At 42.9% G+C, this 17647-nt stretch overlaps 1 protein-coding gene across 1 annotated transcript in view; it reads right to left on the minus strand.

Moving 5' to 3' along the window:
- PREX1 (phosphatidylinositol-3,4,5-trisphosphate dependent Rac exchange factor 1) overlaps positions 1–17647 on the minus strand; it is a 129013-nt gene that overhangs the window by 41889 nt on the left and 69477 nt on the right. Inside the window, exons 8-13 of the mRNA XM_056549313.1 lie at positions 13302–13417; positions 11444–11593; positions 7355–7499; positions 5899–5999; positions 767–870; positions 271–320 (exon numbers count right to left, since the gene is read on the minus strand). Coding sequence (XP_056405288.1) covers positions 271–320; positions 767–870; positions 5899–5999; positions 7355–7499; positions 11444–11593; positions 13302–13417 — 666 coding nt within the window. The remainder of the gene's footprint in view (positions 1–270; positions 321–766; positions 871–5898; positions 6000–7354; positions 7500–11443; positions 11594–13301; positions 13418–17647) is intronic.

Genomic DNA, 17647 nt, shown 5'->3' on the forward strand with positions numbered 1-17647 from the left:
ACATTACTCCCTTGCATTATTAGGCTATGTTCACATGCCAGAATTTCTGCATTGAATTCTGCATGACTTTATAGCCAAGACACTTCAATGGGATTTTGCTGTCCCATTCAGCTGCAGGAATTCCATTGAAGTGAATTGGCTATAAATTCATGCAGAATTCCATTGCAATTCTGCCATGTGAACATAGCCTTACTGTCGCTGCCATTACCGACATGATGGAGAAGGCGACGGCAGCGCACAAACCATCACAAGAGGATGAATCACACTTACTTTATTACTGGAATTATAAGGCTGTGAAGACGACAGTATAGTCTGACACCCTGCAAAAGAACAAAGCGGAGTCACCAACAGGACCGCACACATCTAAAGCTCAGCTCTATCCATGACCCCAATATACAGTTCACTGATGGCATCAATCTCCATATGTTTGACCCCAGTAACTTCACTGTGTGTGTGTATATATATATATATATATATATATATATATATATATATATATATATATATATATACACACATACACTTTAGAGCTGCACTTACTATTCTGCTGGTTGATAAGAATAACTGATGATGTCATCAACAGAATCCCCCCCAGGTAGCAGCAGTGATAGTTGGTACTTACTTGGGTCACGTGACTTTAATAAATCAGACTATTGGCACAGACCTTACAGTGAATGATACTCAAAATTTCTGTCACATGGAGAGATTATCAGGGCCAGTATTTGGTGCCATAAACCATTTTCTAGAAAGGAAGCTGGGAGAGTACCTTGGACATGATGTCCTCTAGTTCACTCCTTGCCTTGTACGTCCCATCGTCATAGCGGAAGCGATAGAGAACCTGCTCATTCTTGAACTGGTGCTTGTCTGACACTAAAAGTGGAAAAGAAACACAGAAGTGTTGTAATTTGTGTGTACTTTGAAGTATACACTGGTCAAAAATAATAAATAATAAAATGAAATGCAGAGATGGAGTGAATAACCTGGATTGTCTAATGACAATGGTGCCTGGCAAGGGGGATATGTAAGGACAAGGGATGAGACAGTTCTTGAAGTTGATGTTTAAAACAGGCAAGAGGAAAGGACCCCCGACGTGGGCCGATCAGACGAATGAGTATTCATAGGAACTATGTAAAAGGGCCAATGAACAGCCAAAAGGATGATAAACACTCAACTTTTAATCAGGCATTAAAATCATTGCTATAGGTTGCACCTGCTCCATGTAAACGGGTAATCTTTCGCCAACAATGATGAATTTACAAGGCCAAGCAAATGATCCAGTGATCGTTCATGTGACCCGGCCTACACAATGATTCAACCATTCAAAAGGCTCATTAACGTAGTGCCGACAGCAAGAACAGTGCTTGTTATCTGGGCTTACGCCGCCTCTGCAAAAGGGCCCTAAAGATGTAAGCTAGAGTGACATAGGCCAAATTGTGATGTTTAGACCACTAGTGTACAGCATCTCCAAAAGTCTTTTGTGATGCCCTGGGCACATAGTGATTAGCATGTACCAAAATTGCTCCAAGGAAGGATAACTGGGTATCAAAGGCCGGGTTATGGAGCCCAAGGCTTAATGATGTGTATCAGGGGTCAAGACAAAGATCAAGATGATGACTCCAAATTTCCCAATCCAATAGAGTGTCTGTGGGATGTGCTGGAGAAATAAGTCTGACCCATGAAGTCACACCTCGCATATTACAGGATCTAATGATGATGACATCTTGGTGCAGATACCACAGGAGAAATCACAAGTCTATATAGTTTAGGCCTCGACAGGTCAGAGCACTGGGATAGCAATATGATATTAGGCAGTGTGGCTTTAATATTATGGCTAATAAGTGTGAGTGCATGTATATATATTACACTGCTCAAAAAAATAAAGGGAACACTAAGATAACACGTCCTAGATCTGAATGAACTAATCGTAAGAAATAATTTTGTCTTTACATAGTTGAATGTACTGACAACAAAATCACACAAAAATTATCAATGGAAATCAAACTTATCTACCAATGGAGGTCTGGATATGGAGTCACACTCAAAATCAAAGTGGAAAACCACACTACAGGCTGATCCAACTTTCATGTAATGTCCTTAACCCCTTAAGGACCCGGGGTTTTTCCGTTTTTGCACTTTCGTTTTTTCCTCCTTGTCTTTAAAAAATCATAACTTTCAATTTTGCACCTAAAAATCCATATGATTGCTTATTTTTTGCACCACTAATTCTACTTTGTAATGACATCAGTCATTTTGTCCAAAAATCTACAGCCCAACGGAAAAAAAAATCATTGTGAGACAAATTTTTTTTTTTTTTTAAACCGCCATTTTGTAACTTTTGGGGGCTTCCGTTTCTACATAGTACATTATTCTGTAAAAATGACACCTTATCTTTATTCTGTAGGTCCATACGATTAAAATGATACCCTACTTATATAGGTTTGATTTTGTTGTACTACTGGAAAAAATCATAACTACATGCAGGAAAATTAATAGGTTTAAAATTATCATCTTCTGACCCCCTATAACTTTTTTATTTTTCCGTGTATGGGGCGGTAGGAGGGCTCATTTTTTTGCACCGTGATCTGAAGTTTTTAGCGGTACCATTTTTGCATTGATAGGACTTATTGATCGCTTTTTATTCATTTTTTCATGATATAAAAAGTGACCAAAAATGCACTATTTTGGACTTTGGAATTTTTTGGAGCGTACGCCATTGACCATGCGGTTTAATTAACAATATATTTTTATAATTCGGACATTTCCGCACGCGGCGATACCATATATGTTTATTTTTCTTTACACTTTTTTTTTTTTTTTTAATGGGAAAATTCTAACTTTTAATAGGGGAGGGGTTAAATCATAAATCATCTTTATTCACTTTTTTTCTACTTTTTTTTTTTGCAGTGTTATAGCTCCCATAGGGACCTATAACACTGCACACACTGATCTTTCACATTGATCACTGGTTTCTCATAGGAAACCAGTGATCAATGATTCTGCCGCTTGACTGCTCATGCCTGGATCTCAGGCACTGAGCAGTCATTCGGTGATCGGACAGCGAGGAGGCAGGTAGGAATCCTCCAGCTGTTTTGTAAGCTGTTCGGGATGCCGCGATTTCGCCGCGGCTATCCCGAACAGCTCCCTGAGCTAACCGGCATGCTTTCACTTTCGACGCGGCGTTCAACTTTGAACACCGTGTCTAAAGGGTTAATAGCGCGCGGCACCACGATCAATGCCGCGCGCTATTAGCCATGCTATGACGTGGCCCCGCGTTATAGATTGGGAGCGGACTCATGACGTAACGTTACGTCATGGGTCCTGAACAGGTTAAAACAAGTCAAAATGAGGGTCAGTAGTGTGTGTGGCCTCCATGTGCCAGTATGACCTCCCTACAATGTCTGGGCAGGCTCCTGATGAGGTGGCGGATGGTCTCCTGAGGGATGTCCTCCCAGACCTGGATTAAAGCATCCGGCAACTCCTGGACAGTCTGTGGTGCAACATGGCGTTGGTGGATGGCGCAAGACATGATGTCCCAGATGTGCTCAATCGGATTAAGGTCTGGGGAACGGGAGGGTCAGTCCATAGGATCAATGCCTTCCTCTTGCAGGAACTGCTGACACACTCCAGCCACATGAGGTCTAGTATTGTCTTGCATTAGTAGGAACCCAGGGCCAACCGCACCAGCATATGGTCTCATAATGGGTCTGAGGATCTCATCTCGGTACCTAATGACAGTCAGGCTACCTCTGGCAAGCACATGGAGGGCTGTGCGGCCCCCCAAAGAAATGCCACCCCACACCATTATTGACCAACCACCAAACCGGTCATGCTGGAGGATGTTGCAGGCAGCAGAGCGTTCTCCACAGCATCTCCAGACTCTGTCACATCTGTCACATGTGCTCAGTGTGAACCTGCTTTCATCTGTGAAGAGCACAGGGCACCAGTGGCGAATGTACCAATCTTGGTGTTCTCTGGCAAATGCCAAACGCCCTGCACGGTGTTGGGCTGTAAGCACAACCCCCACCTGTGGACGTCAGGCCCTCATATCACCCTCATGGAGTCTGTTTTTGACCATTTGAGTGGACACATGCACATTTGTGGCCTGCTGGATGTCATTTTGTAGGGCTCTGGCAGTGCTCCCTCTTGCACAAGGGCGGAGGTAGCGGTCCTGGCGCTGGGTTGTTGCCCTCCTACGGCCTCCTTCACGTCTCCTGATGTACTGGACTGTCTCCTGGAGGCGCCTCCATGCTCTGGACACTACGCTGACAGACACAGCAAACCTTCTTGCAACATCTCGTATTGATGTGCCATCCTGGATGAGCTGCACTACCTGAGCCACTTGTGTGGGTTGTAGACTCATGCTACCACTAGAGTGAAAGCACTGCCAGCATTCAAAAGTGACCAAAACATCAGCCAGGAAGCATAGGAACTGAGAAGTGGTCTGTGGTCACCACCTGATGAACCACTCCTTTATTGGGGGTGACTTGCTAAGTGCCTATAATTTCCACCTGTTGTCTGTTTGCACAACAGCATGTAAAATTGATTGTCCACTCATGAAGCAACACTGAATGACAATGTGATTTCACAGAAGTGTGATTGACTTGGAGTTACATTGTGTTGTTTAAGTGTTCCCTTTATTTTTTTTTAGCAGTGTGTATGTGTAGCTTTTCACAGGAGGTGTTTTAAATTGTTAATGGATCCAGCATGTCACCCAGTCAGAGGCTATATGCCCAACAGAGGTGAGTGGATATGAGTGTTAGGGTCCCATCCTAAATGAGGCCACCTCCGCGTGGTGGATGGGGGGACACGTTTTGATCAAAAAGTGCACTAAGAGCCTAAATTTTTGACCAATGTGTGCTGCTGCAACACTTTTTTTTGTATACTCTGTATTTGCCACAGCAGCATGCACCCGTGTATTAGGTTATTGTGCTGGCTATTTTTCTTTTTGCTTGATTGTACAACTCAGGGGGAATGGCACCCTCTTTAGCTGTGCACCCCTCCCCCTTTTTCACAGGAGGTGTTTTAAATTATTAATGGATCCAGCATGTCACCCAGTCAGAGGCTATATGCCCAACAAAGGTGAGTGGATGAGTTTTAGGCTCAGAATTTGTGTTAGGGTCCCATCCTAAATGAGGCCACCTCCACGTGGTGGATGGGGGGACAGGTTTTGATCAAAAAGTGCGCTAAGAGCCTCAATTTTTTGACCAATGTGTGCTGCTGCAATCCTTTTTTTTTTGTATACTAATATATATATATATATATATATATATATATATATATATATATATATATACACACACACACACACACACATACATACATACACACTGTGCTGGACTGGACTGTCATGGCTGTCGATTTTATAGGCATACAGCAGTGTGTACTGGACACCTTCAGTTATAAACCCTGTCTCATGGCCATCCTGCTGCTGTAATATCATTTGTCATTCTTTGTACACAACGCGCCATACACAACTAATCAGTAGCACAAGGAATTAAAAGCACAAATCTTAACATGAAGCATGACAGAGAAGAGATGGAAGTCACATGGAGATCACCCCCTATAGTAAACCCAGGGCCAGCAGGAGGGGCAGGCAACATCCTCTGGAAACCACTTCATTGAATGTCTGTACACAGGGTGGGGAAGGGCCAGCAGCCAGAGTATCTGATAGTCAGTGACTAATCAGCAGGTCCTAGAGTTGCACTACAATTCTTGTGGAAGTGTCTAGCAGGTCCACTCCTGTGACTTGCATACTGATGTCTCACATCATTGCTGTATTGAGGTATGTGTGTTCTCTACGGATCTCAGGACGACCGTCATTCACACTGTAACCACCACCTTATAGATCAATACACAAGTCACAAGTGATTTGCCCCACCCCTCAGGCAGCCTTATTACCGTGATGGATGATCCCGTTCTCCAATAAGGCCTGGCCCAGGTTGACACCTTCTTCAGGTTTACCGATCTCTCCGTTCTCCATCAGCCAAGAGACAAATTCACTGCAAGAGAGAAACACAGAAGTGAAGCCCAGAGAAATCTTAACATGACCATAGGATGATGTGGCCTCAGTTGCAAGAGACAGGAGTGAGGGCCAGAAATGTTACCACAGAACAGGGGTCCCATGATAAGATAAGAGAACAGGGCTTTCACTGTAAGTACATTGTGGTACACATTTATACACCATCAAGAGCAACATATACAACAAAGGAAAAAACATTTGACGTCAGTGAAACGCTGTGTTGTGCAAAGGCAGATGAGCAAAAGATAAGACTAAGTATGGCGTCGGCCATTCATAAATATGGGGCCAATTGTAGCAGTTGTGTGGGGGTTAAGTGGCTATGTTAGTTTAGGAAGTGTGGAAACGGCCCCAGACAATGGTGGTATTCCTGCGCTCATCTGTGTTCCATGAGTCACACTTGTTACAGGACGACTGCGGCTCCTTAGACCTATGGACATTTCAAGGATTCTCCATTAAGAGTATAAGAAACAGATCAACAGCTTAAAGGGGTATTCCAGGCAAAACCTTTTTTTATATATATCAACTGGCTCCGGAAAGTTAAACAGATTTGTAAATTACTTCTATTAAAAAATCTTAATCCTTCCAATAGTTATTAGCTTCTGAAGTTTTCTGTCTAACTGCTCAATGATGATGTCACGTCCCGGGAGCTGTGCATGATGGGAGAATATCCCCATAGGAACTGCACAGCTCCCGGGACGTGAGTCATCAGAGAGCAGTTAGACAGAAAACAACAGCTCAACTTCAGAAGCTAATAACTATTGGAAGGATTAAGATTTTTTAATAGAAGTAATTTACAAATCTGTTTAACTTTCCGGAGCCAGATGATATATATAAAAAAAGTTTTGGCCTGGAATACCCCTTTAAAATGTACATATAGGGCCAATACTGCACCTTATGTAAGGGGAAAAGCAGGCGGTGCGGGATCCTGACAGTGGTCTCACATTATACTGAAGGTTCCCACAAAGATCTGCAAACACCGAACCCCAGACCCTGACATCCAGGTGTCTCTACCCCCTCAATTACTGACAATAGTTCCTTCCAATCAGTGATCTCCATCAATCAATATCTGGTGCATTGTCTGGTGCATTGTCTCTGTGTTTGGGGCTGATCAGGGCAACATCTCTATACAAGGGGCTGATCAGGGCGTTGTCTGTATGTGAGGGGCCAATTTGGGAGGTATCTCTATATGAGGAGCAAGCACAGGACTCGTCCCTCACAGCAATGAATAGAGTGGCTTGTTGGGGGTCATTACGTATGCACAGTGTGCGGCTCCACCACCCTGCAGAGCTTTTCAGGTCACGGACATGAATAGAGCTTTTCAGCTGCAGCACTCACTTTCCATGGAAGCATTTTGGGATGGTGCTGAACTTCCTTCGGCGGTCTTTGATGAGGCTCGACCTCTTGCTGACCATGTGGTAAAGCTTCTCCCCTTTCTCTGCGATCATGACATAAGCGTCTCTCTCCATCCCAAGCTTCAGACCTGCAGAAATGTTAACAACATTCCTAAACACAGTAGCTAAGCCTGGACATTCACTATAGATTGTAAGCCCCTGGGGCAGACATTTCACAGTTATGGATAAATCTGGGATACAGCCACAGTCACTTGACTACATACAGGTAGACTGTCAGCTCAGAGATCCAGGAGGAGGTCTGTGTTATCTTAGGCTCCTTTCACACTATATTATAAAGACCATTATAAAGACCCGTTACAATCCCGTTAAGAAAACCCCTAAAGGTGATATCCAGTGGTGAACCCAGTGGTGAACAATTTCTCCCCTATCCTAAGGATAGAGGATAAGTTGCAGATCCTGTACGAAGCCCCGAAAGCCCGCAGGAAGGGGGCGTGTCGACCTCCGCACGAAGCGGCGGCCGACACGCCCCCTCAATACAACTCTATGGCAGCGCCGGAGCGCTGCCTTTGGCAATCTCCGGCTCTGCCATAGAGATGTATTGAGGGGGCGTGTCGGCCGCCACTTCGTGCGGTGGTCGACACCAGCTATCTGGCCGGAGAGCCTGGCCCCCGTACAGAGAGATCGCAGGGGGCCCCAGCGGTCTCAAACTTATCCCCTATCCTTAGGATAGGGGATAAGTTTTTCACCACTGGACTACCCCTTTAAAAACGGAAGTTAAACGTCACAAAGTCCCATTCAAGTCTATGGGATTTTTTATTAGCCGTTATCACCCGTTATAGCCTGTTATGAATAACGGCCATTATTTGTGAAGGGAGAAAAGTTTGCGCATGTAACGTTTTTTTCTCCTGTCACAAATAACGACCGTTATTCATAACAGGCTATAAAGGGTGATAACAGATGATCAAAAAATACCATAGACTTGAATGGGATTTTGTAACGGACGTTTTAAGGGTTTTCTTAACGGGACATTGTAACGGGTCTTTAAAATGGAGTAACATATAGTGTGAATGGAGCCTTACAGAAGCACTCCAGGAGTATTAATTTGTTTATGTAGTGCAGAATAGGCTATTATTACAGAACCATGTAGAGCTTCTTTTGTATGTCTTGTGTGTCCCCTTATTAGCTGATGTGGCAGGCATGAGTTTTAAGCTATGTTTGTGTATGATTAGGAGAAAAACTAAAATTGGCATGCTTGCTATAAAACCTCTGACTTTGCAAAGAGAGGGAGTGATTCAATTCACATAATGAGACCAACCTATTCACTTGGATAGACTCCAGCAACTAGAAGCCTAAACAACGACGCATAAGTGGGTTGACGTCAGTCCACACTTCATGTAGTTTCGATGTGCCATGAGGCAAAAGTGATTTGACCTATTATCACAATTAGGGTGTTTTATGAAGATTTAAGGGTCTTTAGGCTGTATTTACACACTGAATTTTTACCTAATTTTTTCTGTCAACATTTGGCACAATCACGACAAATCACAATTTTTACAACAATATTTGAAAAATCACTGCAAAAACAAACACAGCAAAAACGCAATGTGTAAACACTACTAATCCTGACCCCATAAAAAATATTATAAGATCTGGGTGGGGAGGGATCTGAAGGCTAGTAGGAGGGGTGATGAGGTCAGCCTATAGTCCACAGGAAGTCAGCTGACCCATTACAGACACCCTAAGGCACATCAGTGACGTTACTAGGGGGGTGGGAACCACACTGGGGGACGTCCCCAAGTGGGAAGTGATCCAGAAATGTTGTCACTACATTCACCCTTCACTGCCTCCCATTCCACACATGCAGTACATTATAATTTACATTGCGATTTACACTCCATCCTCATCCTGTGCACGCTCAGACCTCCCCCAGAACACACCCCGCATGCCTGGTCCCCTCCCTACACAAACTCCACGCATATGGTCCTCTCTGGCTGAACTGTTTGTTTGCGTCATTCTGTATCGCAGTATTAATTATGTATTTTCTGCAATCAATAAACATTAGGGATTACGGTTAATGCACTGGACGGACCAGAAGCATCTCCACAGAACGCTGACTCTGCAGGAGCAGCCCATCCGGAACTTTCCACCAGGAAAGATTCCATAGCGGCACTGCCAGCTATACAAAGCTGCACAATCTATAGGATTATTATAAGATAGTTACATAATTGATAGGGTTTGAAAAAGTTAGAGTCCAGCAAATTCAAACTATAATCCTGGGGCTGCGATATTGGTTGTGACAAGGGTCACGCAAACAAGATTGTTGTGTCACAGTGTTTGGATTGTGTGGCATCGCAGTTAAGTTAAGAAAATAGGAGTCGTACTGTGACCTGAAAGTGGCAGCAACTATGTCCTGGCAGTTGCATGAAATCCATCTTGTGGGTCCCAATGCGGCCCCATTCACTGACTTCAATATGTATGAATGGGCACAACTATAGGTATGAGAGGGGTGCTAAAAAGGAAAAAAAATAAGGAAGCAAAGGAAAGCTAGAAGCCATGGAATATTGCACGCAACCAAAATTATGAAAAATGTACATTTTGGTGGTGTGCAATATTCCATGACTGCTAGCTTTCCTTTGCTACCCATTCACTGACCTCAAGTGTGACTTAGTGTGATCACCGCGATTTGACACAGTAATCCCTTTACCGGGTCATTAATAAAAAATGAAAGGGTACCTCTAATCATGCTCCCAGTGGCAGAAGATATACAAAAATATCCGGGCTGCTTCTAATCCCGTGACTTGCTTGCAAACTATCACAATCTGTGGACAGAGTTACCAAAAGTCCCATAGACTTGTATGGGAATTCCGGCCACTGTCTCCACATTGCAATAGTCTGCATTTATGTCATGGGATCAGAAGTGGCCCCAATATTTTCGGACATATTCGGATGCCAGGAGCATGATTAAAGGTACCCTGTTAAAAAAATAAAAAAATTAGCGGACCCACTACCCCACTACTAACATTTTTCCTCTAGTCCCACCATTCTTATTGTATGTACCAACCTTTTATTTAGTATGGTGTCCAGATACACAACATCCACAGCCTCAATCTAGAACGGACCTCCTCATAGAAGCTGATTAGATTAGTCAGACAGTACCATGCTAACGCTGTGTTATAAGGTTATTTTTATTATAAGACTTTAGAAAAGTGTCCCTCAGTAAAACCTTCAAACAGTTTCCCACAATAGATGTTAAACATATGGGCTTACAGCTTTCAGGATCACTTTTTGACCCTTCATTGAATATTGGCACCACATTTGCTATGCGCCAATCCTGTGGAACAAACTCTGTCATTAAAGAATTTAGATATTAGTAATAAGGGTCTGTCTATCATGACATTTTCTAGCAGTATTAGGTTTGCCAGGGAACCTCATTGTGCGTGTGCCATAATTTGTATCCACAACGCAGGCATGAGGTTTGCATGCCGGGCAAAAATATTAAACATTTTATTAAGAGATAAAAAAATAAATATATTTAGCTGTGCATGCTGTGGTCACTATTACCTAGGTGAACTCATAGGTCAACATTTCATATTCTGCCTGGCCTATTGGTTAAAATTCTTTGCTGGTCCTGCAGATTTCAGCTTCCCAATTTATATCAAGGTAGTTAACGACTTGGCTCTACATCTCTGCATCATCTTTTTGTCTTATTAGTAGCAGAGACGTCAACAAATCATTGTAATAAAGTATGGAGATCTTGGGGCTACATCCCCCTAATCACTGTGTATTGTTTAACTAGGATTTAAAATAAAGATAGTCCATCAGACATGACCGCAACAGAGCGTAATGATAATTACTAATTCTATGGTGGTAATACTGGAGGGGAGGATTTGGTAGCCCGGACCAAGCACTCAGACTTCGCTCCTCCGAGTGTGACCTGAGCTGACATTGGTGTGCCCTCATGTCCGTCCCCCAGCATGCCCAAAGTCTGCTGCCTCATGACAACATCTTAAGCCATGTGTTGTAAGATGCTCAGCCAATCATCTCACAGCAGTCATCTGCAAACTACACTTACTTTCCCGCTGCTCTCGTTCTTTCAGGACTGCATCCATCCATTTCTGCTTGTCCTCAGGAGTCTTCGCCATGCAGACAAACCATTTATTCTTGGCGGTGTTATGGATCTTCCAACCGTTGGTGACAGTGTAACCGTTACTGTGATAATCAGCTGTCAAGAAGACAAGAACCATTAGGAACAGTGCAAAATAGGGTCCAAGTAAACCTAACCCTTTCAGGCACCTGGAATCTGCAGATAAGCATATGGGTGACAACAAGAAATACACCTGGAGGTATAATGATTTAAGATTTGGCAGCTTCGTACCCACACATAACCTGCTGCCAGAGAGACTAAACAACAACCCACTACATCAAGACAACTACTATTAACATTATCCTCATGATGCCATGGTTTTACTGTCCAGTATAAATCTTGTATCCCTAGGCTTAAATAAACTAAAAATGATTGAATGACTGGGTACACATTCAATAGTCTAATAACAGACTACCAGAAACTAGGTCTTCAGGGGTGGACTCAAAAGAAGGAACTACTCTGTCCTGATTTAAAGGGGTATTCCAGTGAAAAACAATTATTTTCATATCAACTGGCTCCAGAAAGTAAAACAAAATTGTAAATTACTTCTATCAAAAAATCTTAATCCTACCAGTACTTATCAGCGGCTGAAGTTCAGTTGTTCTTTTCTATCTGACCACAGTGCTCTCTGCTGACATCTGTCGGTCTGTCTCAGGAACTGTCCAGAAAAGGAGCAAGTCCCATAGCAAATCTCTCCTGCTCTGGACAGTTCCTGTGACAGACAGAGGTGTCAGCAGAGAGCACTGTGGTCAAACAGAAAAGAACAATTTAACTTCAGCAGCTGATAAGTATTGGTAGGATTAAGATTTTTTATAGATGTTATTTACAAATCTGTTTAACTTTCTGAAGCCAGTTGATATGAAAAAAAAAGTTTTTCACTGGCATACCCCTTTAACCTCAATTTCTGCCAAGACATGAACCATCTAGCGGAACCTAAACCTCTGCCAAGACATGACCCATAGAAGGCACCTCAACGACTGCAAATACATGACCCATGCAGACACCATGACCCATGTCAAAATAATACCTTTACAAGGTGCCTCAACAACTGCTATGACATTAGCCTAAGAGGGTTCCCAATGATGTATGTAGAGTAAATGATCCAGCACATGCACAACTTGGAGCGGATGCTAACTCAGCAGGAATCCAACATTGCGCGATCCCCACACACTGATATAGGTGGTGCACAGTCCATAGGTAAAAGAACAAACAGTAGACTGCACTCACCATTTCTGGATTATTTAAATGCATTGTCTTCTGCAATAAAGCAAGACCTCTGAATGGTGAGTGCAGTCTACGGTTTGTTCTCTTTTTACTATTACCATTAGAGGGCACCTCAAACTCTGCTACGTCAAGAACCACAGAGGACATGTCAGCCTCTGCTAACACCTGACCCATAAAGGGCCCTGGGCTTTTGGAGTGCAGACGTTACCAATCACGTTTTATCTTTCCCAGGACTGCCATTGTTCTATAAAGGTGATCTCTGAACAATAGATTATGAGGAGGAAAACATTGATAATAAAAAAGCTGTGCTCTATCCTTATTAACACTTTATTGGAAATTGTAAAGGCAACTCCCAACCTGTCCAAAAGGGTCCTACTCCTCCGTCTACCAAAATAAAGGGCTTTAATCCTGGAGAACACAAATCAATCCCATGACCTCAAAGTCCAAGAACGACCTCACGCTCCTAGGGTTTGATACTCAGACATACAAGACCCTGTCTATTTTCAGGAAGCAAACATCCAGAATCGGCCATTTTATAGGCAAAGACAGTGTTCACCCTCACCTGTCCCGTCCTCTACATTCTCCACCTCCATGACCTCTGTATTGATCCTCCCTCGGAAAATGTACAATGACCCATTAATGGATTTTGTTCTCTTTGTGGATTTCTTTCCGGCAACCCTGGAAGAGAAAAGATGCATCAGAGATAGAGGAAAGTGTAGCGAAATTAGCCATATGTGTGTTGTAACCCCCAATATCCCAGCACACTATACAAACAAAGTGTCTGGGAGGATAACAGGCTCAACACCTCACAACAGAGATCGGCGTCAGCACACCATATACACAGCAGGGACCTGAATGAAGGGACCGCAGACTGACAACGTGCCCAGATATCACTCACTTTGTTTGGAGTTTAATGCTTTGCTGTATGAAACTGGACATTTAGCCTTTAAAGCATTTACCACAACTAGTCATATAGTTGTGTTGTCTTGGATAAAACCCCCTAAATTCCACGAGCATCAGGGCATCCACATAGTAAGACAGAGGAAGGGGGGGCTGTATTAGCCTATCGCCGCTCCTGTGACCAAATTATAAAGTGCCGATGAGTTGTCATGGCAGCTGGGGGCCTGATAAAAGCACCCATGTTCTCTACGTATGTGAAGAAAGGAGGCCCTGCTGGAGGTATAAATACCCTGCACTTCATAGTGTTTATCACAGGGTGGCCTCTGGAGATCTCTTAATAGAACTAAAAAAAACTGCAAAAATATCTGTAAGAAAGAGATTTTACTGCTCAAGATGTATGAGACACAAAAAACAGAAATTTCATATTGCTGTACTAGTATAGAGCCATGAAATGTAGAGAGTTATACCACAAGAGAGTTATACCAAAACTGTGTTTTATTGTGCAAAAGCAATAAAAAGATAAAATTGCTAAAAAAAAAAAAAAAAAAATTAAAATAATTGTACAAACCCCGAGAACAAAGATCATGTATTATTTACTAGGCAATTTTTTCTTTCTATTTACCCCTGAAAAAGAGTAAAAACTAATTTAGGGTCTATTCACACGTATAGATTTCAATAAAGTCTGCAGCTTCAAACATGCAGTTGTGCTGGATACTGTAGGTGTAAATGCACCCTTTAAGGTTACATACAGTATGTCACATAAGGGATATTATATCCTTTCATGTGACAACACTGAAGAAATGACACACCGTTATAATGTAAAGTGCACAGCCTGTATAACAGTGTTTAATGTTGTGTCCCCTCTAAATAACCTAACACACAGCTGTTAATGTCTAAACCTTGGCAACAAAAGTGAGTGCACACCTAAGTAAAAAAAAATGTCCAAATAGGGACCAATTAGCCATTTCCCTTCCCACATGTCATGTGATTTGTCAGTGTCTCAGCTGTGCAACTGAGCTGTAGCAAGGTGGGCAAGACCATACTGCATCAAAATGGTGTACTGAATATGTTCGACCAAAGAAGTTGAGTGTATGTGCTCAGTGTTATATCAAGAGGATGTCTTTGGGAAAAAGGCATACCAGTCCCGCCAGCATTGCTGCAGAGGTTAAAAGGGGGAGGGGGGATGTTGAAGTCATGAAGTCAGCCTGTCAGTGCTCAAGCCATACACCTCACACTGCATCAAAATGGTGTGCATGGCTGTCATCCCAGAAGCAATCCTCCTCTGAAAATGAAGCACACAAAAGACTGCTGGAAACAAGCAGACTAAGGACATGGATTCCTGGAACCACATCCTTTAGGCTTACAAGACCAAAATAAAATACCTGTATGCACGGCAATCGGCAACGACCGAACCAGGATGCCTTCTGATATCGTTCAGCAGGCACCCCATGCAGCATGCCCTTTGGCTGTCCGTGCATGCTGGGAGTTGCAGTTATGCAACAGCTGGAGGCACACTGGTTGCAAAACACAGTTTGTTACTTAACTCAGTGTTTTGCAACCAGTGTGCCTTCAGCTGTTGCAAAACTACAACTCTCAGCATGCATTGACAGCGAAAGGGAATGCTAGGAGCTGTTGTATGCAACAGCTAGAGGCACACCACTACATAGCCCAGCATGCCCTTTGGCTGTTTGTGCATGCTGGGGCTTGTAGTTATGCAACAGCTGGAGGCACTTTTTTTCTATGAAAAAGTGTGCCTCCAGTTGTTGCATAACTGCAACAACCAGCATGCACAAACAGCCAAAGGGCATGCTGAGAGTTGTACTTTTGCAACAGCTGGAGGTTTCTTCCCCCCCTCCCCGTGTGAATGTACAGGGTACATTCAAATGGGCAGGGGTTTACAGTGAGTTTCCCGCTGCAAGTTTGAGCTGTGGAAAATTTTCCGCCGCAGCTCAAACTCCCAGTGAGAAGCTCACTGTAAACCCCCGCCCATGTGAATGTACTCTAAAAACACTTAACTACATTATATAAAAAGTAAAAACACTGCATATACACACCCCTACACAATTACACCAACCCCCCCAATAAAAAAAATAAAAAAATTCTCGTATGGCACTGTTTCCAAAGCAGAGCCTCCAGCTGTTGAAAATGAACAACTCCCAGTATTACCGGACAGCCACTGACATGGCATGCTGGGAGTTTTGCAACAGCTGGAGACACCGTTTGGTAAACACTGCCGTAGGGTATCTTGGTGGCGGATGCAAATCCCCAATTTAGCCCTCAAATGCACATGGCGCTCTCTCGCTTTGGAGCCCTGTCGTATTTCAAGGCAACAGTTTAGTGCCACATGTGGGGTATTTCCCTACTGGGGAGAAATTGTGTTACAAATTTTGTGGGGCTTTTTTTACTTTTACCCCTTATGAAAAGGTAAAGTTGGGGTCTACACGAGCATGTTAGTGTAAATTTTTTTTATTTTTTACACTAACATGCTAGTGTTGCCCCATACTTTTCATTTTCACAAGCAGTAAAAGGAAAAAAAGACCCCCAAAATTTGTAAAGGAAATATCCCATATATGGACGCAAAGTGCTCTGTGGACGCACAACATGGCGCACCATGTACATTTGAGGTCTAAATTGGGGATTTGCACAGGGGTGGCTGATTTTACAGCGGTTCTGACAAAAACGCAAAACAATAAATACCCACGTGACCCCATTTTGGAAACTACACACCTCTCAGAACGTAACAAGGGGTATAGTAAGCCTTAACACCCCACAGGTGTTTGACTTTCGTTAAAGTTGGATGTGAAAATGAAAAAAAAAATGTATTCACTAAACTGCTGGTGTTACCCTACATTTTTCATTTTCACAAGGGAAAATAGGAAAGAAAAAAAAGCCCCCCAAAATGTGTGGCCCCATTTCTTCTGAGTATGGAAATACCTCATATTTGGAAGTAAAGTGCCCTGCGTGCTCACTACAATGCTCAGAAGAGAAGGAGCTCCATCGGGCTTTTGGAGAGAGAATGTGTCCAAAATTGAAGGCCATGTGTGTTTACAAAGCCCCCATGGTGCCAGAACTGTGCCCCCCATCCCCCATGTGAGCTAATTTTGAAAACTACACCCCTCACAGAATTTAATAAGGGGTGCAGTGAGCATTTACACTGAACTGGTGTCTGACAGATTTTTGGAACAGTGGTCCGTGAAAATGAAAGAACGCACTGGGGGCTTTGTAAACGCACATGGCCCCCGACTTCTATTCCAACCAATTTCTCTCTCCAAAAGCTCAATGGCGCTCCTTCTCTTCTGAGCATTGTAGTTTGCCCACAGAGCACTTTACATCCACATATGGGGTATTTCTTTATTCAAAAGAAATGGTGTTACAAATTTTGGGAGGCCTTTTCTCCTATTACCCCTTGTGAAAATGAAAAATTTGAAAAACAAATTTTTTATTTTCGCGTCCAACTTTAGTGGAAATTTGTCAAACACCTGTGGGGTGTAAAGGCTCATTGTACCCCTTGTTATGTGCCTAGAGGAGTGTAGTTTCCAAAATAGTATGCCATGTGTTTTTTTTTTGCTGTTCTGGCACCATAGGGGCTTCCTAAATGTGACATGCCCCCCAAAAACCATTTCAGAAAAATCACTCTCCAAAATCCCATTTTTGCTTGTTCCCTTCTGAGCCCTCTAGTGCACCCACAGAGCACTTAACATCCACATATTAAGTATTTCCTTTCTCAAGAGAAATTGGGTTACAAATTTTAGGGTGATTTCTCTTCTTTTACACCTTGTAAAAATTCAAAAACTTTTGTCTACAAGAATGCAAGTGTAAAAAATTAAGATTTTGAATGTCCTCCTTCACTTTGCTGCTATTCCTGTGAAAACACCTAAAGGCTTAACACTTTCTGAATGCCATTTTGAATACTTTGGGGGGTGCAGTTTTTATAATGGGGTCATTTGTGGGGTATTTCTAATATGAAGGCCCTTCAAATCCACTTCAAAACAGAACTGGTCCCTGAAA

Source organism: Hyla sarda, chromosome 12, assembly GCF_029499605.1.
Source record: "Hyla sarda isolate aHylSar1 chromosome 12, aHylSar1.hap1, whole genome shotgun sequence".
In the NCBI taxonomy this organism is placed as follows: Eukaryota; Metazoa; Chordata; class Amphibia; order Anura; family Hylidae; genus Hyla; species Hyla sarda.